The sequence below is a fragment of the Salvelinus namaycush genome, chromosome 27 (assembly GCF_016432855.1).
Source record: "Salvelinus namaycush isolate Seneca chromosome 27, SaNama_1.0, whole genome shotgun sequence".
Lineage (NCBI taxonomy): Eukaryota > Metazoa > Chordata > Actinopteri > Salmoniformes > Salmonidae > Salvelinus > Salvelinus namaycush.
In genome coordinates this window covers 4947126-4958150 of record NC_052333.1, presented here as the reverse complement: position 1 = coordinate 4958150, position 11025 = coordinate 4947126, and the positions used below count along the sequence as shown (strand labels likewise).

General features: G+C 44.0%; 1 protein-coding gene across 1 annotated transcript; it reads right to left on the bottom strand.

Moving 5' to 3' along the window:
• Window positions 1-3260: 3260 nt before the first annotated feature.
• Window positions 3261-10405, bottom strand: LOC120022651 (protein eva-1 homolog B-like). Its single transcript, XM_038966633.1, has 3 exons — window positions 10236-10405; window positions 4475-4668; window positions 3261-3906 (listed from the first exon to the last, which is right to left on the bottom strand). The coding sequence occupies exons 2-3, from the start codon at window positions 4605-4607 to the stop codon at window positions 3485-3487; spliced, it is 555 nt and encodes a 184-aa protein (XP_038822561.1). The 5' UTR covers window positions 4608-4668; window positions 10236-10405; the 3' UTR covers window positions 3261-3484.
• Window positions 10406-11025: the final 620 nt, after the last annotated feature.

The window sequence follows — 11025 nt, the reverse complement described above, 5'->3', positions numbered from 1 at the left end:
AAGTAGTTAACGGGTTAGGGGAAGGGTTAGCTAAAATGCTAAGTAGTTGCAAAGTAGTTAAAAAGTAGTAAGTAGTTACAAAGTTGTTAAAATTATGAAGTTGTCCGTGTTGAGATTCGACCACACAACCTTTGGGTTGCTAGACTTTTGCTTTCTACACCCATCTATCCATCCTCCCGACCCCCCCCCCCCCCCCCCCCCCCTAAATAATCTACTGTTTTTATCTGTGATTGAACTACACGGTATACAAAATCGTGTACTGTACATGAAAAAAAAAAATCCAATAAGCATTTTGTTTATTTCACAATAATCTGTTATACTAACTTACATAGACTTCCAGTTATTGCACTAACACTGGTTAGCAACTTCAAACTGTATGCAGAGACATAAAAATGGTATCGACAAGTTCATCTGGGGAAGGAAATAAAGGCGAAAGGGGGATATTAAAGGGCTTCATTGCCAAAATGCTGAACTAACCCTTTAAGTTGTACACATTCAAAGCTGTAGTATCCGAAGTTCTTTGGACTCAACAGGATATTTTGCATAGTTTCTAACCTGTTTTAGACATTATGTAGGCCAAAGAAAAGTCTGCTTAGGACAATGTGATAAGGACTAGGAATTTAGCAGTGGACTGAAATAGTCTTTACCGGGCCAATTTCAAATAAAGCATTTGGCAATGATCACATGCTCAATATGCAACTTTGTGCAGACTGAAGTTACATAACCTCTCAAGTCAGGTTACATAACCTCTCAAGTCAAATTACATAACCTCTCAAGTCAAGTTCCATAACCTCTCAAGTCAAGTTACATAGCCTCTCAAGTCAAGTTACATAACCTCTCAAGTCAAATTACATAACCTCTCAAGTCAAGTTACATAACCTCTCAAGTCAAATTACATAACCTCTCAAGTCAAATTACATAACCTCTCAAGTCAAGTTACATAACCTCTCAAGTCAAATTACATAACCTCTCAAGTCAAAGACTAGAGTCACTCACTGAAGCGGTATTAAAGGGATGAGTCCCAAATGGTACTCTAATCCATATATAGTAGTCAGTGGAGGCTGGTGAGGGGAGGACGTCTCATAATAATGACTGGAACGGAACTCATAGAATGGCATCAAACACATAGAAACCATGTGTTTGATACCGTTCCACCGATTCCGCTCCAGCCATTACCATGAACCCGTCCTCCCCAATTATGGTGCCACCAACCTCCTGTGATAGTAGTGGGGGAATGGGGTTCCATTTGGAATGCAGAACAGGTATCTGTGGCCTTTTCATAAGTCCTCAACAATCTTCCCTTGAGGGGAGAGCTGCTGCAGTGTTGCTGCTGCTGTAACAGAGAGGCTGCTGGGACTTGAAAGGGTAACACAGGAAGTGATGGGGTCAGAGGTGGTGGCTAACGCTGGGTTAAAGGCTGGGAGGATTCTGTGGGAAGACTTCTAGCCGGCTAAGATTAGCCTGGAGCGTTGGAGCTTGGAACTGACTCTGTGTGGGAGCAGCGTTAAACCATAGAAGAGTCCATAAGCGAATGTTGACATTATACACGAAGAGGCAGCAATGTTGGTGGTTGGTTCTTCAAGCTGTCTGTAATGTAAATCAATGTGGGGTATTTTTCATGTTACTTATTATGTGTGTCCATTGGGAGCAGCGATTATGACATTCTATTTATCTGAATACTAATTGAATAATTAAATGTTGAAGCTTACATTGTATTGTGCAACACTTTTGTCATAGGCCAGTACAGTCGTGGCCAAAAGTTTTGAGAATGACACAAATATTAATTTTCACAAAGTCTGCTGCCTCAGTTTGTATGATGGCAATTTGCATATACTCCAGAATGTTATGAAGAGTGATCAGATGAATTGCAATTAATTGCAAAGTCCCTCTTTGCCATGCAAATGAACTGAATCCTCCCAAAAACATTTCAGCTGCCCTGCCACAAAAGGACCAGCTGACATCATGTTAGTGATTCTCTCGTTGACACAGGTGTGAGTGTTGACGAGGACAAGGCTGGAGATCACTCTGTCATGCTGATTGAGTTCGAATAACAGACTGGAAGCTTCAAAAGAAGGGTGGTGCTTGGAATCATTGTTCTTCCTCTGTCAACCATGGTTACCTGCAAGGAAACACGTGCCGTCATCATTGCTTTGCACAAAAAGGTCTTCACAGGCAAGGATATTGCTGCCATTAAGATTGGACCTAAATCAACCATTTATCGGATCATCAAGAACTTCAAGGAGAGCGGTTCAATTGTTGTGAAGAAGGCTTCAGGGCGCCCAAGAAAGTCCAGCAAGCGCCAGGACCATCTCCTAAAGTTGATTCAGCTGCGGGATCGGGGCACCACCAGTACAGCGCTTGCTCAGGAATGGCAGCAGGCAGGTGTGAGTGCCTATGCACGCACAGTGAGGCGAAGACTTTTGGAGGATGGCCTGGTGTCAAGAAGGGCAGCAAAGAAGACACTTCTCTCCAGGAAAAACATCAGGGACAGACTGATATTCTGCAAAAGGTACAAGGATTGGACTGCTGAGGACTGGGGTAAAGTCATTCTCTCTGATGAATCCCCTTTCCGATTGTTTGGGGCATCTGGAAAAAAGCTTGTCCGGAGAAGACAAGGTGAGCGCTACCATCAGTCCTGTGTCATGCCAACAGTAAAGCATCCTGAGACCATTCATGTGTGGGGTTGCTTCTCAGCCAAGGGAGTGGGCTCACTCACAATTTTGCCTAAGAACACAGCCATGAATTAAGAATGGTACCAACACATCCTACGTGAGCAACTTCTCCCAACCATCCAGGAACAGTTTGGTGACGAACGATGCCTTTTCCAGCATGTTGGAGCACCTTGCCATAAGGCAAAAGTGATAACTAAGTGGCTCGGGGAACAAAACATAGATATTTTGGGTCCATGGCCAGGAAACTCCCCAGACCTGAATCCAATTGAGAACTTGTGGTCAATCCTCAAGAGGCGGGTGGACAAACAAAAACCCACAAATTCTGACTAACTCCAAGCATTGATTATGCAAGAATGGGCTGCCATCAGTCAGGATGTGGCCCAGAAGTTAATTGACAGCATGCCAGGGCGGATTGCAGAGGTCTTGAAAAAGAAGGGTCAACACTGCAAATATTGACTCTTTGCATCAACTGTAATTGTCAATAAAAGCCTTTGACACTTATGAAATGCTTGTAATTATACTTCAGTATTCCATGGTAACATCTGACAAAAATATCTAAAGACACTGAAGAAGCAAACTTTGTGAAAATGTATATTTGTGTCATTCTCAAAACTTTTGGCCACAACTGTACATGAATGATAATGAAATAAGTTTGTACAAAAAAAACGTTAAAGAAATAATTGAATTAAAAGTTGAAGATGAATCTGTGCCAGCCTAATAAAGTCAGCTACAGTGTTTGTCTGGAGTAGATCAATCCTAATTAGTTCAGGGTTCAGACCATGTGTTTTAGGTCCTTTAGTCACTTTAGTCCGTTAGTGGTAGTGTATCCGTCCGATGGTCCCTGTTCCAGTGGTCAGTATATCAGGCTGTCCGTTCCTCCAGATCTCCCTGACGATGCGCTCCCTGTCCTCCAGTCGTCTCGCCCTCTCCAGCTCCTCCGCCGACGCAAACACATTCACGCTCCTCAAAGTACCGTTCGATTGGCTGCTGCGGTCGCTCATGGGCGCAACCGTCACTTTAGGGATCTCTGCCTCCTCCCCTTCGTCCACATCCACACTCTCCTCATCCTCCTCTTCTTCACTGGACTCCCTCAGTTGTCTCCTCTCTGGGGAGGGGGAAGGCTTATTGTTACGGCGGGTCCTACAGGTGATGCCGGTGACCAGGAGGCACAGGGCCAGGAGCAGGCCAAAACACACACCCATCATGAAGTACAGAGCAAAGCTCTCTGGGTTAGCTGGATGGGAAAACAGATTGTTAGATCACTCACCTACAAAAGCCTTGTAAATCCACACTGACTGTGAGCTTGTGAGATCAGGCAGGTTTAGAGGCTATCACCTACATTGACAGGGGTTCAATAGGGCCATTCGTAGTCTCATTCAAACTAAATACAACAACAGCATGTGAATTGTCCGTGCTTTGTGAATGCCTTGATGGGTATCAGTTCCTGTCAAAACTCTTCACAGTGAGTACGAGCAGAAAAAGGCCCCTGTCTGTTCTGACTGTATAAGCCACTTTCCCTTAGCTGTAATAGAAGTGCAGGAAATGAGGACGTTTACACAATATTTGAGAGGGTGAGCATGCAGACACTTTCACAGTACAGGGGTGTCACGCCAAAGCAGACAGTACACATAAGTCCCTAGAACGGATCGTAGTTCTACACAGAGATTACGGCTCTTTCTGAAGCAATTCTCAAAGCATCAGAATGAATAAATAAAAATAAAAAGACAATATTATATAAAAAGAATGAACAAAGGGTCACTTTATCTTAGAACTATAATCAAAAATCACAAGGGGGGTCTTACCTTTGATGTGAGCATAGGTAGCCATGCTGTTACTTAGCAGCTCCATGTCTTTCCTAATTGGTTCCATTTTGACCTCTCTGCTTGTTTGTTGACAACCATTCACCAGCCTCTCTCCTTGTTTGTTGACAACCATTCACCAGCTTGTCTCCTTGTTTGTTGACAACCATTCACCAGCCTGTCTCCAATACGAGGTCCTGTGGTTCAAAAATAATTTACGTATTATAACTGCCCCCCCACAGACAGGAAGTAATCACCATTTTATCTTCTACTATGACACTTGGTGTCATGTCCAATGGGAGGAACTGTGTCATTTTCTGACGGCCAGCTCTGTGTCTCACTGTCTGAGTTCATTCTCTCTTCCACTGAGTCTCAGAAGGCTTAGAGATGATAATGTAACAGAATGCCTCCACGTATTCCCCACAGTTATACTGGCACTGAGGACACCATAGTCCCCACTGAGGACACCATGGTCCCCACTGAGGACACCATAGTCCCCACTGAGGACACCATAGTCCCCACTGAGGACACCATATGCCCCACTAAGGACACCATAGTCCCCACTGAGGACACCATATGCCCCACTAAGGACACCATAGTCCCCACTAAGGACACCATAGTCCCCACTAAGGACACCATAGTCCCCACTGAGGACACCATAGTCCCCACTGAGGACACCAGAGTCCCCACTGAGGACACCATAGTCCCCACTGAGGACACCATATGCCCCACTAAGGACACCATAGTCCCCACTAAGGACACCATGGTCCCCACTAAGGACACCATAGTCCCCACTGAGGACACCATAGTCCCCACTGAGGACACCGTAGTCCCCACTAAGGACACCATAGTCCCCACTGAGGACACCATAGTCCCCACTAAGGACACCATAGTCCCCACTAAGGACACCATTGTCCCCACTGAGGACACCATAGTCCCCACTGAGGACACCATAGTCCCCACTAAGGACACCATAGTCCCCACTGAGGACACCATAGTCCCCACTAAGGACACCATATGCCCCACTAAGGACACCATATGCCCCACTAAGGACACCATATGCCCCACTAAGGACACCATAGTCCCCACTGAGGACACCATAGTCCCCACTAAGGACACTGTAGTCCCCACTGAGGACACCATAGTCCCCACTGAGGACACCATAGTCCCCACTGAGGACACCATATGCCCCACTAAGGACACCATAGTCCCCACTAAGGACACCATAGTCCCCACTGAGGACACCATAGTCCCCACTAAGGACACCATAGTCCCCATTGAGGACACCATAGTCCCCACTGAGGACACCATATGCCCCACTAAGGACACCATATGCCCCACTGAGGACACCATAGTCCCCACTAAGGACACCATGGTCCCCACTAAGGACACCATAGTCCCCACTGAGGACACCATAGTCCCCACTGAGGACACCATAGTCCCCACTGAGGACACCATAGTCCCCACTGAGGACACCATATGCCCCACTAAGGACACCATATGCCCCACTGAGGACACCATATGCCTCACTAAGGACACCATAGTCCCCGCTGAGGACACCATAGTCAGTCAGCTTGCTTTCCTAACCGAGTTCTGTGTCCAGTTATCTGTTCATCTGTTTGTATTTATGGTATTTCTGTAGCAGTGACCTGGCTGGCCCTTTCTTGTGTGTTCAAAGTGGGGGTTTCACTTTTCCCACAGAAACACACATGACTACCAAGAAGAGCAGTGTGGGGTCTCCTCTGGGAAATGGGAGAGAAGAGAAGCTTATGTCGTACTCCAGAGAGGAGAGCCGAAGAGAGAGGGAGGAGAGATCTTAAAGACAAACAAACATAGGCTTCAGACAGAGATTGAGGGTGAACCTGGGGACTTGGGGAGGGAATAGGATGAAATCCCAAGCGTTGATGAAATCCCATGGTTTCAATCATACGTCTAATGACTGCTCAGTGGTGTAAAGTACTTAAGTAAAAATACTATAAAGTACTACTTAAGTTTTTTTTTTTTACTTTGTTATTTATATTTTTGACAACGTATACTTTTACTTCACTACATTCCTAAAGAAAATAATGTTATTTTTACTCCATACATTTCCCCTTGACACGTGTTACAATTTAAATGCTTAACAGGACAGGAAAATGGTCCAATTCACACACTTATCAAGACAACATCCCTGGTCATCCCTACTTTCTCTGATCTGGCGAACTCACTAAACACAAATGCTTCGTTTGTAAATTATGTCTGAGTGTTGGAGTGTGCCCCTGGCTATACGTAAATGAAAATAACAAGAAAATTGTGCCGTCTGGTTTGCTTAATATATAAGAAATGTGAAATGATTTGTCCTTTTACTTTTGTTTTTGATACTTAAGTATATTTTAGCAATTACATTTACTTTGATACTGAAGTATATTTAAAACCAAATACTTTTAGACTTTTACTGAAGTAGTATTTTACTGGGTGACTTTCACTTTTACTTGAGTCATTTTCTATTAAGGTATCTTTAATTTTACTCAAGTATGACAATTGGGGACTTTTACCACCACTGTAACTGATGACTGACTTCCTCCCTCTTAACAATCAGTCCATTGCATGCAATTCAACAACAGTGGGTGCAATGGCAGAATGTTGTTCTTTCTCTGCCTCTTTCCTCAGTTTAAAATCATGCCCATCAGGACCCTGTGTTTTCCCACCCTGATCTTTATCCCGCCGACTCTTGGCAGCAGACCCTGACCCTGTTAACTCGCAAAGGCACATTTTGCCAATTAAATGGTGGTCGCCATGGCAGCGTTGCTGCTTTGTTGGTCCACAGACTCATGGGAGATGATGGGTCTTGCTGCATTGCCCCAGTCATGGGCCGTGTTCGAGAGTATCAAATTCATGATGCATTGTGGTTAAATGGGGACTGACTGACTGATATACAAATAATAATGAGTAGTTATTTATGATGCAAGGTTATTTGTAGATCAGTCAGTCGGCAGTCGCCGGCACTGTCGGCTACAATGTTGAACAAGCCCATAGTTAACTGCACACGTGGAATATGTCTAAAAGTGGGCATTGTGAAACAAGTGGGAGGAGCAAGACCAGTGAATGTATTGAAACCTAACAGCTAATTGGATAGATAGACCATTTTGTGTGGCTGCTTGCTGCTTCCTTGTAGCGTTTTAGCTAAACCTAACCCTAACTGGTTTAGGGGCCTAATTGGGGCAGCAGGTAGCCTAGTGGTTAGAGCGTTGGAACCAAAAGGTTGAATCCCTGAGCTGACAAGGTAAACATCTGTTGTTCTGCCCCTGACTTGCCTAGTTAAATAAAGTTTAAAAAAAAATATTTTCCTAACCTTAACCTCATTCTCCTAACCTGCTAGGTTAATTATCCTAACCTGCTACGTTAGTTCTCATAAACTGCCATGTTAATTATCCTAACCTGCCACGTTAGTTCTCATAAACTGCCATGTTAATTATTCTAACCTGCCACGTTAGTTCTCATAAACTGCCATGTTAATTATCCTAACCTGCCACGTTAGTTCTCATAAACTGCCATGTTAATTATTCTAACCTGCCACGTTAGTTATCATAAACTGCCATGTTAATTATCCTAACCTGCCACGTTAATTATTCTAACCTGCTACGTTAGTTCTCATAAACTGCCATGTTAATTATTCTAACCTGCCACGTTAGTTCTCATAAACTGCCATGTTAATTACCCAAACCTGCCACATTAGTTCTCATAAACTGCCATGTTAATTATCCTAACCTGCTACGTTAGTTCTCATAAACTGCCATGTTAATTATCCTAACCTGCTACGTTAGTTCTCCGAACCTGCCACGTTAGTTATTCTAACCTGCTACGTTAGTTCTCCGAACCTGCCACGTTAATAATCCTAACCTGCCACGTTAGTTATTCTAACCTGCTACGTTAGTTCTCCGAACCTGCCACGTTAATAATCCTAACCTGCCACGTTAGTTATTCTAACCTGCTACGTTAGTTCTCCGAACCTGCCACGTTAATAATCCTAACCTGCCACGTTAAAAATCCTAACCTGCCACGTTAATAATCCTAACCTGCCATGTTAATAATCCTAACCTGCCACGTTAATAATCCTAACCTGCCACGTTAATAATCCTAACCTGCCACGTTAATAATCCTAACCTGCCATGTTAATAATCCTAACCTGCCATGTTAATAATCCTAACCTGCCTAACCGGTTTAGTTAAAATGATACAAGGAAACAGGAAGCCTTGAGTGGCAACCAATCTGCCGAATTAGCTGTTAGGTTGACACAGTCACTGGTGCTGATCCTCCCACTTGATTTGCAAAACCCACTTTCAGACACTCCACATATGCAGTTACCCATACTTGCCTTACCCTATCAGAGCACTGAGTTATCTACTTAGTTATTTAGGCTGGATAACTGATTTGACTTTTGAAATATCTCACCAACTCCATCCTTGTTTTATCCCCCAGGCTTTAATGACATAAGCGCTGTGAGTAATTTTGTTTTGAGTTCAGTTCATTCAAAGACAAACAATGTTTTCATTTAATTAGGCCTTGCATGGCCTCAGTTTTCATTTCCCAAATCCTACAAATTACCACGGTAGTGTTTCCTAGCTATGAGTCAGGCAGATTGAAAAAGGTCCAAGTTTGGAAGGGTCGATGGCTTCCTTTTTACATTTGTTTTTTCATATTTTAGAAACATTTCTGTACTTGTGGGCATGTGTTGGCATCTTGAAATGTAATCCCTTATAAACACATTCTACTCCCTGTGGATTCCCCTTCCTGTCCCTCTCTTTCTTCCCACCAAGGCACATTCTCCAGACAGTTTTATCACAAACAACCATAAAACTTTGTCACAGCCAACAAGAAACAGTACCGTGATAAAAGTTTCTCTCAAAATCTCAAAATATCCGGAGGCAACATATCAGTGGTAACTGGTGATAGAAGACATGTGTCTCTTTAGTCACACAGTTCTTTAACACCTCCCAATAACTTGCACAGGGTCAGCAGCTGTGATTGTTTATATAGCTCATAAACCGCTCTGCCTTCAACCCGACACATTTCCTGCTTAGATAATCCAATTGGATTCAAACAATGAAATTCAAAACCTTTGAATTTATAGGTTATTATTCTTATCATTGGTGCCTTGAAACAGATATCATCTTACAACAGAGTAACTTGGGAGGGATGAGGAGATTCTGTTGTCATAATACAACAAACATAGTGACAACAAAAACCGCCAAAAGCTCATGTGTTGTTTAACATCATACATGTGCGTCAGGCCGGGAGACGGACGGCTCTCATCCTGTTGCTGTGATAAGTGTGTGGAGGATGTCGAGGCGGTATGGCTCTCTGCTGCTGCTACTGAGCCTATAAAGAGTTTTTATAGTCTGTCATTATAATGTACAGACATTAGTATGAGGAACAGTCTACTAATAAACCCACATCCTGTTACTTCCAGTGTACAGGATCACTTCATTAGGTAAGCTAATAAAGTTATTTATGAAATTGTTAGGAAACCAATATTTTCCATAGAAAACATCACATGTTAAAAGGCAAGACAATAAATCCTCATCACCATGGAATCATCATCATCATCATCATGAGGACCTACAGACAGAACTAAAGTGACAAGTGAACGCAAAACTAATCTCACACACTCACCTTAATCCTGATAAAGATACAACAATGATTCCAAGTCTCGAAGAAGCAGCTGTCCATCGATCTACGGGTAGAGCAAATATCGCAACAGACTGTAATAAAGTGGAGGACAAACCTGAGGATCCCAGAGGTGTAGAGGAGTAGGAGTCCGATCAGACTGTTGAACTGCAGATCCAAGGCTGTAGAGCTAGAGACAGAATCAGATAGAGAAAAGTGCTGCTGCCTCTCTCCTCGACATCAGGGCCAGCTGTACACCAGAAAGAGGACCAGCCAAACCCGGGACCGAGAGAGGCTGTCAATAGGGAAGTGTTTCCAGAGAGAGAGAGAGAGAGAGAGAGCAAGAGAGCGAGAGAGAGCAAGAGAGCGAGAGAGAGCAAGAGAGCGAGAGCGAGAGAGAGCGAGAGAGAGAGAGAGAGAGAGAGAAAGAGGGAGAGAGAGAGAGAGAGAGAGAGAGAGAGAGAGAGAGAGAGAGAGAGAGCGAGAGAGAGAGAGAGAGAGAGAGAGCGAGAGAGAGAGAGAGAGAGAGCAAGAGAGCGTGAGGGAGGGTGGTGCCTGATTAGCATTTAGCATCTCTATAACATTAAACAAACACACAACAAAAACCAAAACACAGTTAAATGGATTGCGAGTAAACCCCAAAACACCCTAAAATGGCTTTCCCAAATCCTCATACACTACTTACTCTGAGGTATGCTTGCGCTGTAGTGAGTGTCCCTATTTGTCAGGGTCTCACTGCTCACCAAGACATGGGCCTGTGACTGCACGGTGAATGGTGATCTCCGCTGTGGGCCATGCCACAGTGCGGTAGCTCTGTTCAATGTTTAGCCAGGAGGGTGGAACAGGAAATAGCTAGTAGACTACTGTCGGCACAGGGCTCTGGTGTGCTGCTGCTCTGGGAGGGACTG

Bases quoted from the DNA above. Each gene is read 5' to 3' on its own strand.
- LOC120022651 (XM_038966633.1), bottom strand. From the start codon at position 4,607: ATGGTTGTCAACAAACAAGGAGAGAGGCTGGTGAATGGTTGTCAACAA. The intron at 3,907-4,474 runs GTAAGACCCCCC...TTTCCCATCCAG, and splicing joins TACCTATGCTCACATCAAAG to CTAACCCAGAGAGCTTTGCT.